The sequence below is a fragment of the Miniopterus natalensis genome, chromosome 20, assembly GCF_054644295.1.
Source record: "Miniopterus natalensis isolate mMinNat1 chromosome 20, mMinNat1.hap1, whole genome shotgun sequence".
Lineage (NCBI taxonomy): Eukaryota > Metazoa > Chordata > Mammalia > Chiroptera > Miniopteridae > Miniopterus > Miniopterus natalensis.
Window position 1 is genome coordinate 18,237,135 of NC_142100.1, and position 20,378 is coordinate 18,257,512.

At 50.0% G+C, this 20,378-nt stretch overlaps 1 protein-coding gene across 7 annotated transcripts; it reads left to right on the plus strand.

Moving 5' to 3' along the window:
* The first annotated feature begins 75 nt into the window (after positions 1 to 75).
* Positions 76 to 19,787, plus strand: HPS4 (HPS4 biogenesis of lysosomal organelles complex 3 subunit 2). Of its 7 annotated transcripts, XM_087828666.1 has the most exons (14): positions 100 to 193; positions 1,797 to 2,348; positions 5,580 to 5,723; positions 6,957 to 7,064; positions 7,463 to 7,579; positions 8,697 to 8,791; positions 10,688 to 10,760; positions 11,543 to 11,579; positions 12,355 to 12,451; positions 13,044 to 13,953; positions 16,398 to 16,530; positions 17,013 to 17,121; positions 19,488 to 19,681; positions 19,715 to 19,787. In XM_087828666.1, the coding sequence occupies exons 2-13, from the start codon at positions 2,121 to 2,123 to the stop codon at positions 19,657 to 19,659; spliced, it is 2,223 nt and encodes a 740-aa protein (XP_087684792.1). In that variant the 5' UTR covers positions 100 to 193; positions 1,797 to 2,120; the 3' UTR covers positions 19,660 to 19,681; positions 19,715 to 19,787. The 7 variants fall into 7 exon arrangements, with proteins under 7 accessions (XP_087684793.1, XP_087684792.1, XP_016064207.2 ...); XM_087828667.1 differs by lacking the exon at positions 100 to 193 and adding an exon at positions 76 to 93 and having other exon boundaries at positions 19,488 to 19,759; XM_016208721.2 differs by having other exon boundaries at positions 19,488 to 19,759.
* The last annotated feature ends 591 nt before the right edge of the window (positions 19,788 to 20,378 follow it).

The following is a 20,378-nucleotide window of genomic DNA, read 5'->3' on the forward strand; positions in this document are numbered from 1 at the left end:
CGGCTACGTCATCGGCGCGCGCGGGCGCCCGGGAACCTCTAGGGGGCGGGAGCTTCCGGCGGCGCGTGACCCTGGGGCCTCTCCGCGGCGCGCGTAGGTACCGGAGGCGGGGTGGGGAGTCGCTGGCGCCCCGCTGCCGCCCGCCCTGCGGGTCCCGAACCCCGGTCCTCCGGCTGCCCGGCTACTCCGGCAGGTGGGCAGCGCGGGGACGCCGAGGGGAGGGACCGCGTCCGCGAGCGCCTCATCGCGGCCTCCGTGCGCGGTGACCCGGCCCAGGCTGACCTCTGCGCCTTTGCCAACCAATTCCCAGCCCCCTGGCGCCGAGGCCAGACGCTTCCCAGTGCCCTGGACGGTAACCGATCGCTTCCTGGTCCTTCGCAGTCGTTAGCGCCTGTTTTCCTGCCCCGCTGACCCACGGAGGCCACTTCCTACACCACCACCACCACCCCCCCTCGGGTCATAGCTGGCCACTCTTGACTTCCTCTGCCGTTATTGCCACTTCGCGGGCAGCCAGAGCCTTCTGTGGTCACATTCCAACCCCTGCTCTATCCCAGGGCCATTACCCGCCTCTCCTGGACCTTTCAGAGATAAGAGAGTGGGCCTTGGCAGTGCAGGGCCCAGCCCTTTGGGAACAAGGGATAGGGGGTTTCAGGCCGCTGTCCGCGGTTCCAAGAGCTTCGATGCTCTCCACAGGCTTCCAGATACGCTTCAAAGAAACCATGAGAAGGCCCACCCCCAAGATATTGAGAGCTGAGAATAGATAAAGATTGTACAGGCCATCAGAGATTCAGTGGGGTCCTCTCTAGGGATTTCTCTCTACCAAAGGAGCTTTAAAGAACTCTACTGTGATCCAAGGAGGATGCCAGATGGCGAGCACGCATTTGAAACCATGTCCCCGGGGACATTAATCTTGGAGAAAGTGACAATAGACAGACAGTTCTGAAGAGACCAAAGGGTTGTCTTGTGGAAGGATTAGACCTTGTTTAATTTCCCTGGAGAGTGTTATGCAGACCAGTGTGTAGAGGTTACTGGGAGGCCAGTTTTAGCTTGGTGGAAAGATAAATTTAACACTGTGCCCTGCCTATCTCTGGAGAGAGTAAGCCAAAGACAGTCCATGTAATTTTTTTTTAATTGATTTTAGAGAGAGAGAGGAAGGGGGAGAGAGAGAGAGGAACATCAACTCGTTGCTCCACCCTTTTATGCATCGGTTGGTTGCCTCTTGTATGTGCCCTGACTGGAGATTGAATCCACAATCTTGGTGTATCAGGATGACTCTCTAACCAAACGAGCTACCGGGCCAGGGCCAGTCCAGCTAGTTTTTGAAGATTACGAGAGAGAAGTATTAGAGTAAATGATGCCAGGTTCCGTCCGTTCAGACTCTTAAATCCCCTGATAGTGTGAGTTGTCTCTTGTGGGAGTTCGAAAGCCACTTTTTAAATTCTCACTATGTCTTTTGGAGACTTTCCCAACTCCACACTTCTACATGTTCAGATTACTTTTGAGCTGTCAAGGTAACAATTCCTTAATTTGAGTTCCCATTATTACTGCAGCAATGGCCTTATTTGCATAGCTGTTCTTGGCACCCAGAGCTTCTTTAATTATTTAACTTATTCTTCTGAGACATTGCTGTTCAAGAAACTAAAAGATTTGAAGTCCTGCTACCCTCTCTTTTTTATTTTGCAACTGTTTTTGACTTTCTAGAAAGCTCTTTTGAAGTACACCATTTGCTTAACCATGCTGGGTCACATGCTCTCTTGTGGGTTTCTGAAATAATCTATTCCTTGTGTTTATTTTAGGGCTAAGGCACTGATGTTTGAACAGGAAGCTTCAAAACTTTTAAAAGAACCCTCAGAGTGGCTTTGAACCACACAAGCTAGAAATCGCCCCAGAACAGCGCCTTCAGCATGCATTTCCCCTATTGGGCTTTCCTGGTGAGCTTTTTGAAGAGGTCGTTCTGTAGTGAGCCAGAGAGTTGATGCTCACAGAACCGGATTAGTGGATCTGACTTTTCTGGTAGAATCCTCTGGCCTTTTTATATTCTCTCCCAAGGTTCTAAGAGGCATGGGGGTATTCATGGAACCCAAGGGCTTGTCAGGAGGGAAGTAGCACTTTCATGCTGAATGAAAACTAAACAAGTGACAGTTGTAACTGAAAACACTCAAACTTCCCATGTCTGGATTCACTGGATCGGGGACACAGGAACAGTCACTGCTGTGGAGAAAGAGGCCATAACTGGAAAAGAAAATCCAAATAAAGAGAATGAGAGCGACTGGAAAGTAAATGGCCACCTCTACCTCAACAGAGACAAAGTCAGCTTCTACCTCAACAGAGACAAAGTCAGCTTCCTGGTGAGTAGCGAGGTCTGCTGTGGTTTAGTTCCTGGCCGGTTGTTGGACTGGTGCTTTGGGTTAACTGAAGACCCAGCCACATTGTCTTGATTTTATTAAGGGGGTAAAAAAAAAAAGCTATTTCTTCAGAGCAGCTGAATTAAACATGTGAGCCGTTTCTCACCAAAGCTGATGTGTTGTAACTTTGCAAGCTTCTTGCAGTGGTCGAACGAGTCCAGCGTTGATAGACTGTAGAAAAGATAGTCATGGCCGATCATGCATCTGGCTTTGATAATGTGGGCGGTGGAGTCTTCGCTTTTGAAACACAAGAAATGGTTGCACTGCAGAGTTATACCATGAGGAGAGGTTTGGCCAGTCTTCAGTTTAGCTCTTGAAAGGTATCACACAATGTCTTCCTGCAGCTCCATTTTCTTCTCAACCCCAAGTGAGTTGAGCCTCTCTTGTAATTTGGTTCAGCAAACATTAGTGGAGGAGATGAAAGTGAGAGGCCTGGTTTAAGTAGACTGAGCAGGGTTAGTGCCTGGTAAAACCTGTGTGGAAGTCAACCAGATAGAGCAGTTCAAAATGACATCCAGGTTTTCTTGTGGGCATTTGGAAGAGACCCCAAAAACACAGGAAAGGGTAGAACGGGGCCCGGCAGTGGGGTGTCTGAGTTGAGCCTGAAACATGTTGGGGGGCTTTTTGACCTGGACCTGCCCTGAAGCCACTTGCACATCTGGAACTAAGGAAGGCAATTGGACTAGAAACTGAGTTAGAGCTTTTCATCAGGAAGATAAGGTGGGAGCCAGAGAGGGTGGTAGGGAGTCCAGGGGAGAAGAGCACAGGTGACAGTGGTCACAGCTCCTCCTTAGGCTCTAACCTGCTAGGTGTGTTCTAGGAGATTTAGAAGTAAAACTCAGGTCTGGCCTTTGTGGTCTTAAAGAGGGTGTTATAATTATGTTGCAGAGCAGACTGAGACTTGGTGGAAGAACAGGGTTATGGAAATCAAGGAGAGGGATTCCCCTGGGGATCGGCAGTTTGATGAGGGATCGTGGTTGAATTATCCTTCAAGGGTTTGATAGGCAGAGAGAGGTTCGGTGTTTCTCTGTGATCTCTAAAAGGCCCCATTTTTCCCTTCACTGAAACAAGCAGTTTACTGGATCCCTTTCATCGCTGGGACCCCAGTACACACACTTAGGCCCTCAGTAATGGTTGTTAAATGAATCCATAGTTCCTGGTAGAAGGGGTGTTTCGGGAGATCGTTGTGCCCAGCAGATATGAGGAGTGCATCTGGGACATCCCCAACTTACTTTGATGTCAGGGCCTTGAAAGATAGCTTACCAAACCATGTGGTTATGTAGTTAAGGCTCAGTATCTCAAATAAGAGGCGTCATCGTGGGCGCTCCGCGTTTCCTTAGCTACCTGTCTGTCTTTCTCACAGACAGTTTGACGGCTGGATAGAGGCATATTTTTAGTTCGACTCATCTGCACGTATGAAATGGTTTTTATTTATCTGTAACCACTGGGTTCTTCTTCCTCTGGGGCCACCGGGAGGCTTTGCAAACACTGAGTGATGAGCTCTCCTCGGGCTGGGAATAGGGAGCTGTGCTTCCAGACACCCTGATCTGACCCCTGCATGGAAGGAAACTCGGTTCCATTCTGTTCTCTTGCCAGGTGGAATTATTTTTTCCTTTATGACGGGTCAAAGGTAAAGGAAGAAGGAGACCCAACTAGAGCTGGCATTTGTTACTTTTACCCTTCCCAGGTAAGCCCCCCCAGCATGCTGTTTATTGTTTTGTGGGGATCCCCAGGAAAAAATGTACACCTCAAAGTGGTGACTGTTCAAAAGTATAGGGCTTACACCGGGACTGCTTTCTTACGTTTCTACTCTCTTATACTTAGTTGTACTATTTCTTCTTGTTCTGGCCTTAAAATCCCCAGGCAGCTCAGTACCTCCGTCTTCTGTGGCTCTCTGTTATCATCATGATTTTCTCTCTGCCCCCGTTGCTCCCAATTTTTGATCAACTCATTTAAGAAAAAAAAAAAAAGGTTTTATTTAAATATATACAAAAGTAGAGAGAAGAGTATCATGAACCCCCAGGTGCTTGGCACCAGCTTTAACAGTTGTCAACACTTTGCCAATATTATATAACCCAGCCTAACCTCTCTGCCCTCCTTTTTTTTTTCTGGAGTATTTTGAAGCAAATCCTACACATTGTGTCATCTCACTAGTATCAGTAACATCTCTAACTGAAAAGGACTTTTTAAAAAAAATTTTAACATCATGCCTAACAAAAGTTATAATAATTACTAACAATAATTCCTTAGTGTCATCAGATTTTGCCTTACTATCTTAGATGTTACTTAGACCTACCTTCCTTTCTTTTTCCCTTCCTTCCCCCTTTCTCTTTTTCCTGATCAGGATCCAAGCAAGGTTCACTGTTCCACTTGGTTATTTTGTGTGTTTAGTCACTTATACTGTGTGACAGTCCTCACCCACCCATCCTTTATCCCCCCTGTGCTGTTGAGTTACTGAAGAAACCAGGTTATCTGTGCAGTAGAATTGAGCATGGCCCACACTCTGGTTTTAGCTGATGACTTCCTCACAGTGGTGTCATTTAATGGATTCTACCCACCACATTTCTCTTAAATAGTGATAAGACCGAAAGCCTTGGTTAGGTTCAAGTTCATTTCTTTTAGGCAAGCATTCTTCATAGGCGGTTTGTACATTTTCTGTTTATCACCTAATGTCTGGCTGCGCCACAGTGGAGTTAATGCTAAGATTGATTAGGAGGTCTGTAAATTTGCTCATGTGATTACCCTCTGGCTTGGATAATTGGGATTAATCTAGGCTGCTCTGGCCACTCGGCAGGGGATTTGAACAGGGATGAAAGGCTCGTGCTTCTGCCCATGCGCGCGGGTTCAATTATAGGGCATTATCCTAGGAACAGAAATGTGGTTCTGTGGAATCATCTTATGTGTTCACTGTGGTGCTCAGGCAGGGGCCAAAGACTGTGTCTAAAAACAGCCAGAGTAAATATCTTAGGCTCTGTAAGAAGCCACATAAGGTCTTCATCACATATTCTCCTTTGTTGTTGTTTTGACAACCCTTAAAAAAACATTCTTAGTTCATGGGCCATGTAAAAATAGGCTGCTGACTCGATCTGGCCTGCAGACTATATCTGCCCTAAGGAATGACACAAGAGCCCAGCAATTTCAACTTCCTGTCTGGAATTTGCTGCTTTCCCTTAGACCCTGCTTGACCAAAAGGAGTTGCTCTGTGGCCAGATTGCTGGAGTGGTCCACTGTATTTCTGACATCTCTGGCTCTCCTCCCACTCTCATTCGGCTGCGGAAACTTAAGTTCGCTATCAAGGTAGATGAAGATTTCCTTTGGGTAAGTTTAACAGGTACAGCCAGTGCCTCTACTGTGAGTCGTTTGTCTGGGTGATTAGTATCATGATGAGAGTCATGCTCTCTAGTTCTTGAGCCTGAAATCTCCTCCCTCCCTCCGTGTCCTGTGTCTGGGATCATCCACACTTCTTGTCAACCTGCAGGTGCCCATCAGAACTGAGTGCTCCAGACACTTTTGACATATCCAGCATTGCTCATGCACCATGGTTCCTCCTCTCCTTTGAATGACTGAAGCCAACCTACAGAAATTCTCTTTATTCTGTGATGCAAATTGAGTTTTTAATTTCATTTTTTCTTCTTTATAGTCTTTATACTTCCACACTTCCTGGGTAAGTGACCCAGACACTCTTAAGACATTGATGCATGTATATCAGGTTTCAAAGACCCATTAAAAAAAAAAAGAAAAACCACTCTTTACAGCTAGTGGTACCATATACGCTAAAGTGCTATTTTCCCATGCCTGCATTAATTTTAAAGAATTCCTGAGCTGAGGGATGTTTAAGTGTAAGGAAGAATATTCAGCTTTGTTGGCATTATTTCTATCATTTTATTATCGTCAGGGTTTGTTCGTTTATTTGATTCTCATGATTCCCATAGGAGAGATTCCTAGAGGTAGAATTACTGAGTCAAAGAATATGAACTTCTGTCAGGCTCTTTGAACATATGGCTAGATTGTGTTCTAACTGAGCCAGTGTTTATCCTCATGGAACTAAACACCACACTCAGCATTCTGGAGCTCTAGGACTCAGGATGATTCAGTCAGTTTCTGTCCTCAAAGCACTTTGTCCAGCTTGGGAGATGACGTGGCTGTTCATGAAACGGTTTGAGCCCAGTGCTCTCAGTGAAACACATATTAGACATTCAGTGTCCAGATAACAGGCCTAACACTATTAGGGGTCCCAAAAGAGGTCAGTGTGGGCTAGAGTGATCAGAACAAGCATCCTGGAGGTGCCAGAACCTGTGATGGGCACTGAAGGGGGTGGAGGGTGGGGCGCCTGGGCAAATGAGCAGGAAGGAGGCGGGCCCTTCAGGTTGGGCCATATGAGCACATTGCTCTCTGGGAGACCAGCTTGGCTGGAGTGGAGGGTGTGGGGCTGGGCAGTAGATCAGTGTCAGTGAGCTATGCAGTCTGGCTGTAGTGAGCCCTGGATGCCAGGATTCGGAGCTTGGACTCAATACAGGAAAATGCCTGTGTTCCTGGTTTCCCTCTTTACAGGTGCTGGGCTGTGCTGTGGAGCTCCCTGATAGCAGCTGCCAGCAGTTTCTGGAACAGCTAATTGGATTGTTTAATTTTTACAATGGACCTGTTTCTCTAGCTTACGAGGTATGAGGAGAGCGTTGAGGAGTCAGTGTGGGGCCTCTTGAGCAAAATCGATATTGCCAGAACACAGCACTTACTCTAGGGTCTGTGTATTCTACCTAAGCACACCGTGTCCAGGACAAGGTCAAGGACTCCTAGAGTCCGTCTCAGATGTCTTGTTCCCCAGTGGCGTAGGTCGCATTTCATTCCACATTCTTATCTCCATCTCCTCCTCCCGGGGACAGCTGGAAAGAGCAGGGCCTAGTTGCCACCCTCCCCCAGCAGGTGCACTGAGTCTGTGGTGGGGAGGTTGTCAGGGTAGGAGCTTTATAGAAAGTTCACCCTCCCTTCTGCCAGCTCCCTGTGTGCGGAAGAGTGTGTCTCAGAATCTCAGCTCTGATCTCAGGCTGTCTCTCTTTTAGAGCTGTTCTCAGGAAGAACTGAGCGCCGAATGGGACACCTTCATTGAGCAAATTCTGAAAAACACCAGCGACCTGCATAAGATCTTCACTTCCCTCTGGAACTTGGACCGGACGAAAGTAACATTCTCCTCCCCCTTTCTTGTTTCATGTATGGGAATTGAGCTTCTGGACACTTGTCTTTTCCCCTTTAAATGACCTGTATATCAAGAGGTGACTGGGATGTGTCAGTCAAGGTGGTTAAGACCTGCACTCACATTCCATGCTGCTGCTCACTAGCTTTGTGAGCTCAGATAAGTCAGGTGGTTTCTCAGAGCCTGACTCTTCTCATCCATAAAATGGGGTCATAATACCTGCCTCCCGGAACTGTTTTGATGATGAAATGAGACAATACTAAATGACACAAAGTAAATACTCAATAAGGGTATTATTGTTATCCTGCTAATGCAAGAAATGTTGAACTTGGTAATCGGAAAGTCCCCTTCTCGCTTGATATTAATATATGATTTAATTATTCTTAACATTAAAAGTACCCAGTGCTAACATTGTGCAAACAAGGTCACTGTCTCTGGGAGGGAGTGGCTGGGAAGTGTTTTGCCTCTGAGCCACTCCATTTGCCATTGGCATCCAGAGACGCATAGGCTGCTTGTGTGGCCGGCCTGACTGCCTGGCTGCCTGTTGCTCTGTGGCCTTGATCTTGGTGAACATCACATCCTCATTGTCAGGTAGTTTTAGGGACTTTCGGCAACAGACTCCTTACAAGGCAGGTGGAACTGAGGTGTATCCTGAGTGAAAGTCCATGAGGTTTTCACTCAAACCCATGAGGTTTTCACTCTATGTCATGGAACAGAGTTATGGGCCCAGATCAGACATCAAGTTAGCTGTGTCACCTTGGGGCTTGTGCTTTGGGGGCAGGGCAGTGAGGGCTGTGGGGGAGGCTTTCAACTGGCACCATGACCTGCATTTGAGACCTGTAGGCCTCCTCTCTCACTGCTTGCTCGTCTTAGCATTGATAGGGTCTCCTGGCTAGTCTACCTGTCCCCGTTCCAAGAATTGGGCATTCTTTGGTGTCAGGAGTTCTGCGTACAGAGAGGACACGATTATACCATGTGACACAGTCTCCTTTCTCCAGGCTCCGGGTTATGACCTGTCACTCGTTCCACAATCTCCCCTTCCCTTCCCTTCCTCGCTGATTGTCAGCATGTTAACTTGTGGGCATGCGTCTTGCCCTGCACAGGTGGAACCCCTGCTCTTGCTGAAGGCAGCCCTCATCCTGCAGACCTGCCAGCGCTCTCCTCACATTCTAGCTGGCTGCATCCTCTATAAAGGCCAGTGAGTAACACCAGAGCTCTCTCCTTCACCCCCTTCCCCTGCCACAGACTTGGCCATGCCAGTCATGGCCACTTCCAGATCATAGGCAGGAGCTCTTTTTTGGGCCAGTTCTAAGTGAACTGGTTTGGCAAATACCAGGTAGTTTAGATTTGATTTAAAATATGTACTTGTTTTTGAGCAAAGCTGGAAATTGGAAACTCTTGTGTCCAGAAAATAGGAATAGGAAAACCAGATATTTACTTACTGAAATTATTGGGGTGACACTGGTTCACAAAACCATCCAGGTTTCAAGTGTACAACTCAACAAAACATCATCTGCACACTGCATCGTGCACCCACTGCCTCAAGAAAAGTCTCTTTCTGTCTCCATTTCCCCCAACTTTGCCCATCTCCACCTACCCCTCACCCCCCTTTCCTTCTGGCTATCACCGCACTGTTTCTGTGTCTGTGCGTATATATGTTTTTGGCTAATCCCTTCACCTTCTTTCATGCATTCCCCCTTCCCTCCTCCCCTTTGACGTCTGTTCCATGTATCCCTGAGAATAGGCAATTTTAAAGAGATCCTTCTAATTCTCAGGATGGGGCATGCCTTTGTAGTTGCCAGTCTATGTAACGCACATGCAAAGCCCCAAGGTCCCCAGCAACGGCATAAGTGAGGGGGTGTGGAAGCCTGCTGTGCCCTTCCTCCTGCCGCTCCAGCTCTGCTCTGCAAAGCATCAGTAGTGCTTCTCCTCAGCTCCTGCCAGCCTCTTGGCTAGATTGTCTATTGGATGGCCTCTGAGATCTCTCTATGCCTCTTCACATACTTGGAGGGCCTCTCCATGAGTCTGAGTGCCTAAGAGGCCCTCCATGCATCTTCCAAGGTCTCTCTTCTCATGGAAGATTGGCCCTTACAGCCCAGGGGCAGGCAGGGCCTGAGCACAGTGCCCTGAGATTTCTGACGGCCAGAGGGATGTGCAACTAGAATAACTCCCCAGGCTCCTGGGGTCTCAGGGGTCTTGTAGGCTGTGTTCCCAGCCCTGGCTTCTCTCTCCCAGTCGTGTGACCTTGAACAACTTGCTCCATCTCTGTTTCTCTTCTTGGAAATAGAGGCACTTTGTAGAGAATGAGATCATGTGACAGACTTCGAAGGATCAAGCATAGTCCCTGGTTCCCAGTGGATCCATTTCCCCTTTTTTTCATTCTGATGGTTCTGAGTCAGCCCGTGGTGCCTCCAGGCTCACCAGTGACATGGCCGTCAGAGATGGAATTTTTTTCCTTTCCATATTTTGTATTTCTTTATCATTTTTAAATTACACACTGAATGCATGAACACATTCTCGTTGTAAAAAAATGAACCTAGAGAGAAACACACAGCACAGTTAGAGGTTCCTGTCCACTCTCCCTTACTCCGCCTATTCCGCAGTTAGCATTTGGCGAGCATCCTTCCTTTGTTCTTTGTTTTCACACGTCTGCACATACACGTTGTTGATTTTATTTTTGTTCTCCTTGTAAATGGGATCATATGGTTCCTCAGCTTAATGTACAGAGTGGAGATTTCTTTCTCAACCCCTCTTGGTCCACCTTATAGTAGCTGCACATTTATTGGTTGATTTAACTATTAATTTAACTCTTCATGAATAGTTAAATGATTAGCTATTCTCTTTTTGATAGAAGTTTAAATTATTTACCCATTTTTTTACACGATTTTATTGTTTTTCTCTGTAATGAAAATTCTTCTGCATACTTCTTGGTACAATTTAAAAATTTTGATAGAAATTATCAGAGTGCCCTCCATAAGGGCTTTACCACTTGACACCTTTTCACCAACTGTGTCCCCAAGATCCTGTCCAACATGGGGTGTTAGGAACCTTATTTCTTCTCACGCTGTCCTTGTTCCTGTGTCTGACCTCCTAGGATTGTTAGCACGCAGTTGCCACCCTCCCTCACGGCCAAGGTCCTGCTTCGTCCAGCTGCACCTCGGGACCAGGTATAATACAGTCCTCTCACCTGGGTGGGATGTTTCTGCACCAGGTGGCCCCTGGCGAGGCCGATCCCTGTGGTGGGTGGATGGAGGTGGCTGTGGGGCTGTCATCTCCCTTCATTTTGTCAGGACCCCGGGCCTGTCGGTGGTATTTTCCTCAAGAGTGAATTCACCAGCAAGGCTAAAAGAAAAGGTTCCTTTTTGTGTGGTCGACTTGGATAGTTGGTTTTCCTTCAATCCAAGTGGAACTATGAGAATTTGACTTTCCTTAACGATAGGCTTTATGTCAAAGAGATGTTGGATTTTTAGAGATGCTAAAGAATCACTTTGGAAATCAGAAACTATTTTTAAATACTTCCATTGTATATCTATTTAATTGCTTTTGTAATGAAAAACACCAGCACACATGCTCATTGAGAATAAAATTTCCCACAGTTGCACTGTGCAGAGATGCTCACTGTTAGCATCAGACATACTTCCTCCAGTCCTTTCCTTTTTTGTTTTACTCGTTTATCCTTAGCGTATGAGGTCATAGGTTTAAATGTATCATAGGGCTAGTTCTTTGCACTTAATCAATCAGTGGACGTTTAGAACGATCGCGAGGCTCTACGGGGTTGAGCAGGCAGCTAGGGGGAGCCTCTCTTCCATCTGCTTCGCTATTGGCATGTGGAGGGGACAAGCGTTCTGGGACAATCTTATTTTATGAACAGATGGCCCTGGGCAGTCCTGATGGTTAGGTCAGGAGGAGAGTGTGGTACCCAGCGCCAACTTGTGTGTGTTTATTTCAGAGACTACCTACAGGAGGGGATGCCCTGCAGGAGCGTGGTAAGTAGTGACAGGCATTGTCCCGTTTTGAGAGTGCTGCCCGTCTCTGCACGTCCTGTGAAAGTCGTCCCATGCGGTGGTTTCATCTGCTTGGAAGATTAGGGCAATAGATGGAACAGAGCTCTAAGTACAGAGTTAGCCATCAAAATCCTATTGTAAATAAAACTAATTTTAGGCATAGCTTTTTAAAAATTAATTAATTGGGTGACATTTGTCAATAATGTTAACCATTGGTTAATACAGTACAATTCTACAGTAAGTTATCTGTGTATTACATTGTATTAGCATGCCTTATAAATCCCCGTTTTCAGATCCCCCTTAAGTCTCTATAATGAGACGGCTCAAACAAGTTCCAGGGGATCCTGATTAGGAGGGTAAGACACATGGCAGGTGCGGAAAGACCTTGTGCAGGATGTGAATGTGCCCCCAAGAGGGTTCTTTTGTTTTATTTTGAAGCAAAAGTTGGGGCACATCCCTTTTGTCAGAGCTGCTTTTTCCCCAGTTTGCATCTTGTTTTTAAGCGCCACTAAATTTTCTTCCACCAAATACCACCCTTCACCACAGCTGGGAGTAAAGGTGCCCCCGTGGGCTCTTCCCTGCTAATCACAGACATCGTGGCTGCAGCTCTGTGCTTCTGTCTGGGCTGAGGAGGGCACCGCAGCTCTGTTCTCTGAGCTGGCCCGTGGGGTCCATGCATCACCCCAGGAAGAGTCACTGCCCTTCTCTCTCCTCTGGTCCAGGGGAGGGTCCTGTCCATGTTGCTTTGTGATTCTAGGTGCCATCCTGCCCCCGAATGTCCACATCATGCCCGTTTTCGTGACAGAAGAGGAAGCTGCCAGTCTCCATGAGTTCCCACGGGAGCATATGACCAGGTAAGGGAGCTCCGGGGTTCACCTGAAACCATGCTTTAGGGAGTCCCTCGCATGGGTTTATCCACGCAATCCCCTGGAACACCCCATCCTTAACTCCATCTTCTCCATGCTCTGCCCTGAAAGGGGCTTCTGGAACTTCAGTGTAGAGATAAGAGGCAGCTGGTATAGTGACATGAGTGTGGGTTTCAAAACCCAGATCTGTTGCTTACCAGCTGTATGACCTTGGGCAAGTCCATTCACTACCTGAGCCTTAATTTTAATAAAATGGACCTGGTAATATCTACTTCATGGACTCATGGTGAAAGTTGGAAAGAGTGTATGTGTGGTACTCAGTACAGGGCTGACTCAGTAGACCTCCAAGTGTGGGTGACTTACTCAGTGTTGCCTGCCGTTTCCAGTAGGTGATCCTGGATCACCGTGTGAAGCCCCGAGAGCCAGGTATCGCCTTATTTTTATACCGGTTGTTTGGCCTCTTAGGCTCTGCGGCCTCCATCACCCACAGGTCACCAATGGCGGTGCTTTAGTCTCCCTGGGGAGGGACACTTGCCCTGCACTCAGTAGCTGTGTCCCTCACATGTCCCTTGTTCTCCAGCTCTCCCACATCTCCAGCCAGACTCCAGGAGCACTCTGCCCAACATCCTCCAAAGTGTTGGAGCCCACCTTCCCTGAAAGAAGACTCCAGTAGGCATGAGGAAGCCATGGCCTGGACGTGGGCAACCGGCCCTGAGTCCAGGTCCCCTGACACAGCTTGGCCAAATGGCAGGGGAGAGAATGGACACTTCTCTGACCGAGATCTGGAGAGCATCCAGCCTGCAGGATTGCATGCCGCTGCCAGGGACCAGGGTCTTGGTCTCCACCACGTCAGAGGGAACAAGGAGCTGGACTTGTCTGAACTCCACATTCCAGACACTCAGGAAATGGGAACATCCTCAGCTTCTTTTGCCTTCTCGAATGCATGTGTCCCAGATGGTGGTAGTCCTTGTCACAAGGAATCTGTCAGCAACTCTGACAACCTGGAACCCAAACCACCCGAGGCTCTGCCTGTAGGCACAGTCAGCAAAGGCCTCCTTTCTCCCTCCCCTCCTGACTCACTCACCCAGAATGGAGCCCTGGAGCCACACGAAGACCTTCCTGGGGACAGCAGCCATGCCCCCATACCCAGGGAAGACCTCTTCCCCAGAAGGAAGAGCTGGCCACTGTCATCGCCCCACCTAGATTCTAGGCAGAGAGGAGTGAAGCTTCCTGTGGGGGAGGAAGGCACAGAGTGGTGTGTGCACGGGGTTCATGAGAGCCACTCAGCCCCTGGCCTGGAATGCCACTCAGGCTCTGCAGACCCTTCAGACGATGGCCTCTCTGTAGGCAGCACTGACTCCAGGGCGACCCCAGCATCCCGGGGAGGACTTGTGCGCATGAACCTCTACACTCACAGTGTCACAGGGCTGGTGCTGTCCCTGCTGGCCGAGGAGCCACTGCTGGGAGACAGCGCAGCCATCGAGGAGGTGGTGAGTGTGCTCAGACCCACCCCAGCCCCCTGGGAACGTGGGCAGGTGGGGAGGGTGCTCCGCTTTAGCACTGCACTGCCGCAGAGCAGGAGGGGACAAGTGCTCCACCTTGCCCCGTGGCCTTGTGCAAACGTCCTCGTTTATATGATGGGGCAGTGGCATGCCTGCCTTCCTGCATTTGTGGGGTGAGTGAGAGCAAGTCCAGTGCACAGCTTGCTTTGCACGTTCCTGCTTCTGCCAGTTTCTAAGACGAGGGAGACCAAGTTGGATTCTTGGTTCTGGCTGTGTGACCAGGCACACAGGCCTCTGCCCTCCTGAGCCTCCGGTTCTTTGTCAGCAGTGTGGGCGTGTTGACAGGTTCTGCCCTTCCAGACACAGTGCAGTCATGCAGACGCGGTGTCGTTGTGCCATTGCTGCCACTGTGGGCCTCGCTTCTGAGCCTAGGCAGCTCTAGGATCAGTCTTTGGGGTCTGTCCTCTGCATGGTCACAGCTGGTGTTGGGACTTCTCTGGAAGCCCCTGCTTCCCTGCATAGCCCCTCCACTGTACCACAGTGATCTGAGGCTCCTTCCTAGAGGGCCTGGCACATCTGAAATCCTCACTGGCTCCAGAAGGCTCCTCCTAACTAACCCATTCCAGCCCTGTCCCACTTCCAGCAGTGCCTTCTCTGGAGCCTACCCTGGAGATGCAGTTGCTATAGTAACAGCCTTGCTGTAGTTGGCAGGGAAGTGGTAACAGTAGGAACAGGAGGTTGAAACTGCGGCAGGGAGAATGGTGTCCTGGGGCTTGCCTTGTTTTTGTTCTTAAATCTATATTATTCTAAGCAAGTCTCATTAGCATGTAGGACTTGTGATCCTCATAAAGGAGCAAGTCACCTTGGAGCTTAAAGGAAGAGGGATGGCAGCTCCCTTCACTCAGAGCCCTAGGCAAGAGACTGCTCCTCTCCGGATCTGCCCTGCTTGCCTCTCCCCTCTCCACAGACACATGTCACCTATCACCGAGTGGTGGCTTGTTTGCTTCCATACCCTCCTTCACCATAGCCCTGAGTGATGTCTCCACCTCCTTCCTTTAACAGCACAGGGCCCAACGACTGCAGGTTTATACATCTCATCTCCCTGCTGAGGCCTTGGTTTCCATGGTCTTCTCTGCTTCCCCTCCGGCTGTAGATTTATTTTGAAGGTCCGGTGTTTGGATGCAATGACATAGATGTGATCTCCCTCTTTTACCTTCCCCCCAAAAGAAAAAGAAAGAGTAGCTCAGGCTGCCCTTAAAGAAGGAAGTAAATTAAGATGTATTCTGTACATTCAGTATATGCCAACTGCTTCACAACTGTTCTTTTAGCCAAGCTGTAGAGCAGTTCTGGGGGGAGGCATTGTAACACCCATTTTAGCAGCAAGAAAACGGCCTCATTGAAAGACCTGATGCAGGTGGTGGGTCCAGAATTCTTGCTTATCTCACTTCCCCTACCCCAGCTGCTCTGTCCCCTAGTGATAGGATGGCGTGATTGTGGGGAGGAGAAGAGAAGAGAAGAGGAAATGCCCTGCCTTCTGTGGCTCTGGATATGTGCGCCTGTCACTTGGTCTGTCACAGCCCATCCCTGTTAGGACAGCTGTCACCATGGGCTGTCACATAAAGGGGGCAGGACGGAGGACGCAGCTTCACAGAGAACGACTCCCCTTTTCTAAGGAGGGTGGCATAACTACCTTTGATCAGCTTGCTGCTCTGAGAGTGGGGTTGGATGACCAGACCCAAAGGCTGTCTATTTTATAATTTGGGGAAAGATCGTTTATTGCCTTTTTGCCCCACATTTCACCCGCTATTGTCTAGAAAAGCAAGTCCCTGCAGAATGGGAAACTCCGCTCAGATGTGACAGTGAGCACACCTCCCCTTGAAAGGGCTCCTTGATTAGGTCGCAGACGGCCGAGGCACCCTGGTGTCATTTTGCCATCTTGTCTTTCAGTGGATCACCTGCCATATCTTTATGTTTGCCCAGGGTGGGTGGCCGGGAGGTGAGTGGAAGGGGCTGAGCCAGGGAGCAGCCCCAGAGATGGAATGGGCTCTGAGGGAACAGACTGGACTCACACCAGGGGGCAGCATAGAGCCACTGATAGTTTCCTGCTCAAAGCCCAAGGTACTCTCACCGACCTTCAGATAGAGTGACCACATCAGTTCTTCATGGCCGAGATGGGACACTGAGTTGAGATGAGGCTTGAGGTTAGTGCACGAGTGTCATCCTGAAATATGAGAATGCACCCTCCCCGTGAAACCGGTGCTTCTGAGTGAATGTGTGTCACGGCATCATTTCTTCTGAAAATGGGTAAAAACATTGGTCAGAGTCCTTTCTGCTAAATCGTGTAGCCGCGCAGGTGTTTTTTGGATGCGCATTTGCTAGGCGCGGGGCCCGCCGAGGTTGACCTGCAGCCGTGCCTGTCGCCTTCTTTGCAGTACCACAGCAGCCTGGCATCCCTGAATGGGCTGGAGGTCCACCTGAAGGAAACGCTGCCCAGGGACGAGGCCGCCGCCTCCAGCAGAACGTACAACTTCACGCATTACGACCGCGTGCAGAACGTGCTGACGGGTAAGGGGCCGCGCTGTGCAGCGTGAGGCCGGGCACCTCCGGGGGGGGGGGCGGGGGGCGGGCGCCCGGCGGGAGCGTGTGCTGTGCAGCCGGCCAGGATGCTGCTTCCTCTCGCAGCCCGGCTCCCGCTGCGTGTTGAACTTGCTTAGCAAACACTTCCTTGCTCAGTTGTCTTTTTTTGGCTCTTTCTCCAGTGCTTGAGAGAAGCACACGCATGTCCAAGTACCTGTGATAAGGCTCTGCCTCAAAATCGTGATACTCAACGCACAAACCCGTGTTGCTCATGATCGGGGACAGTGCGTGTGCCGTTGCTTGCTGGCTGCTGGCAGCTGGCAGGGCCCAGCACCCTGGGCTGGCCTTTATCCCGCCCTTGGCACCCGCACTCGTGGCTGTGAGCCATGCTGGTCCCAGCTGACAGTGCTAAGTTGGGGAGGTGTGGGCAGGAGTCCGCTACTTACAACTTCTGTGTCCTCCTCTGGAAGCGAGTCTGCCCCAGGCCGCCACAGCCCAGGATCGCCGCTTCCTGCAGGCCGTCAGCCTGATGCATTCCGACTTCGCCCAGGTGCCCTCGCTGTACGAGATGACCCTCAGGTGAGCTTTCCCCTGAGCCACCTTTCCAGGGGGCCCGGGCAGAGCCTTACTCATAACTAAATGGAGAACATTCCAGTTACCGGCTTTAAGGCCTTCTTGTACTCACCCTGTGGCTCCCGTTATCTACTCTCCTGCTTTTCTGTGTATTTTCTGGGTCCCATCCTGGGGCTGAGACCTCCTTTAGACCCTGTGGTACAACAATGAGGACAAGGGAGGTCCTCACCATCCGGGGAAGGAGGGGCTCTGTCTCCCTGTAAGGGTGCTGAAGTGATGCTACTGTCTTCCAACCTAACAAGCATACATGCTCATTATAAGAAATTCAGTCTTCTCCCAAATCCACGAAGTAAACCGTTTCCTCCCTCAGCCATCTACATCCCAAAGATACCCTTAGTTGATAGCTTGGTATATTTTACTCCAAGTTTTGTTTTTCGTTTTCATTTTTTGTATATAAAATATAGATGATTAGTGTTTTCTACTTTAATAGTCTTCTAGAAAACAAGATCATTAATGTACTGTTTTACAAGTTCCTTTTCCACTCCGTTGTGTATCCTAAACGCCTTAGTGCTAGTAGAGAGCTCTATTCATTATTACTGTAATTTGTAGCATTTAACCAACTGAATTCTCCTCTTTCTCCCTCCATGCTTCTCTGTGAAACCAGCAGCAGAACATCAGGCAAGTTAGAGGGTCCAAGGGGAGTGCTGTGTGTAGAACATTCCATTTAGTCCCGGGGGCAATTGGGCAAGTGCATTTTCCCCTCATTTTACAGATGAGGACACTGAAGCACAGTACTAGAAGTGATCTGTCCCAGGGTCACGTCCTTGTTGAGTGGCAGAGCCAGGCTTTGAACCCGGGTCTCTGACTCTAAAGTACATGTTCTTTCCACACATTTCCAGTTTCAGGGGCAGTGTGTTGAGTGGGAAGGGTGTGGGCTCTGGACTCACACAGATGTGCCTTGGAGCCTGGGCCATCGTGATGAGGTTCTAGCGCCCACTGGAGTGCAGGCGCTCTTGCGGCCCAGCACCATCGCCAGCCAGTATTTCAGTGTATCTTTCCACAATGTGTCTCTTCTGGCTTTAAGTCAGAGCTGCCCCGGCCAGCAACCTAGACGTTGTCTGCATCTGTGCTCACTGGTTTGGGAACTGGTTTTGGTGGGTGGGTGGGTGTGAATCTATTTTGTGAGTGATGGAAATAAGTGTCAGCATCTGATCCATCAGCCACCTCGTGGCCCTACAGTGTTTCACCTTTCTTGGAGCTGAGAAGGTTTTAGCGTTGGGATGTGTAGCTTATTTTAAGAATAGTAACAGAAACAACAGCTACCATTTCTTAAAAACTCACCATGTGCTGAGCAATTTATATGTATTTACATATATTCCTACTCATTTAATCTCTTTAAAAATCTCAGTGAGGGACTGTGCTGTTAAAGATCCATTTTACATATGAGAAAGCTAGGGCTCAGGGCTGGGATTAGCTCATAGCCACCAGGCCACAGTGCCCCTCCTCACGGCTGTAGTGATGTGTCCTGCTGGCCCAGTGAGCGGCACAAAGCACTTATCCCAGCAGGCGCTCCTGGCCCCTTGAGGCCCCAGAGGGAGAGGCCGGAGGAAGAGGGTGGGACCCTCTTCTCCCCTTACAGAGAAGGAGAGACCTAGTGAGGGAGCCTCAGCGGTCTCTGACTCCACCCTCTTTCACTGGATTTGGAGAAACGGAGGCCCAGGGGGAAATCGTTGGAGACAGGATCCAGGAACCAACAGGTTGCTTGGCCCCAGAGTTGGCTCCCCTCCAGTGGGTCCTTGTTTGCACCAAACCCTCATTCCTCCTCCTGTGTCCTCGGGTTTCCTGTCACTTCATTCCACATCCCACTCGTGTGCCCTCGCTCCCCTCCGCACCCAGCTGCCCCAGTGTGTGTGGAGGATTAGCGCCCCCGACACTGGCAGCACTTGGCACAGAGGCCGGACCCGGCGGCATCCCCCGCCTCTGAGCCTCAGGGCCTCACCTGTCGAATGGGGTGATGCCACCGCTGCCTGAGGCCACATGAGGAGTGAGCCAGGCTGCGTGAAAACCATTTTGCACAGCTGCTACTGTGTCAACAAATGTGCAGCCATCGGTTCATTTATTCAGTTAGTGTAACTTCAGACCCTGTGGACAGTCCCACCGTGGACAGTCCTACCATCCAGTGAGTTGGAAGGGTCGGGAGATGGTTATTGGCACGGAACCTGAAGTTCAGGTGAGTAAGTAGACCCAGAGCCGCGCCAGCTGCCCCGCAGCCCCTGGTGTGCGGCCTCACTTGAGCCCCTTGTGTGGTCTCTGTGTGGCCTGTGATCTGCTCAGGCAACGTCGGACTCTTACCTTCTGTCTTCCTCCCATAGAAACGCCTCCACGGCTGTGTACGCCTGTTGCAACCCTGTCCAGGAAACCTATTTCCAGCAGCTGGCGTCGGCCGCGCGGAGCTCCGGCTTCCCGAGTCCCCAGGACAGCGCTTTTGGCCTCCCGGGCAAAGCCAAGCAGAAGCTGCTGAAGCACGGGGTGAACTTACTTTGACCCTGGCCCTGGCAGGAAGGTCCTCACCCCAGGAGGTGACTGTCGAATCCAGTACCAGCAACAGAAGCCCTGCCCCTTTAAACAGAAAACACCCTGTTTTATTTTCCTGGGAATACTCCCTCTTTTAGGAAGTTAGGATATTTGAGTATTGGCTACTCCGTCTGCAGATTGGAGTGGGACGGGCTGGTTTCCGGTCCACGGACCTGGAGCGAATGATAAGGACCTTTATTACATCGGCAGTGTTGGGGCCAGGACAGGCGCATCGGCTCCTTGTGCCAAAGAGCTTCAGGGCCAGTTAGATCCTGGCCACTGCGCCTGACACCTGCTGCTGGTCCCTCCCAGCCTGAACGCACGCCACCGACTTCAGGTTGGCGGTTGCTCTAGAACCTAGCTGTCCCTCGTGTTTCCCAGCCCTGTCGGGGTGCGGTATGAGCTGGGCGCACAGGGGCAAGAAGGGGCTTGTTAGCAAGCCGCCCGGAACATCACTTCCCGGTTAGATGTCTTCCGAGTGGTCCCCCTGGGAGGAGGGCTGGGCCAGTCCGGTGGAGCCACCTTGTCTGAATTCTGGAACTAGACTCAAAACTAGGATCCTGCTCTTGAGCAGCACCCACAGCGGGGGCCAGTCTTGATCATGTGGAAGGGAGTCGGGGGTTTAGTGATACCAACAGCCCCGGGTGCCGAGACCAGAGAATTGGGGGATGACAGTCCAGACTCTGCGT

Coding starts and splice junctions, on each gene's coding strand:
- HPS4 (XM_087828667.1), top strand. CDS start 2,121: ATGAAAACTAAACAAGTGACAGTTGTAACTGAAAACACTCAAACTTCC. Junction 7,065..7,462: donor CTGTTTCTCTAGCTTACGAG/GTATGAGGAGAG, acceptor TCTCTCTTTTAG/AGCTGTTCTCAGGAAGAACT. Junction 12,452..13,043: donor CCACGGGAGCATATGACCAG/GTAAGGGAGCTC, acceptor CTTGTTCTCCAG/CTCTCCCACATCTCCAGCCA.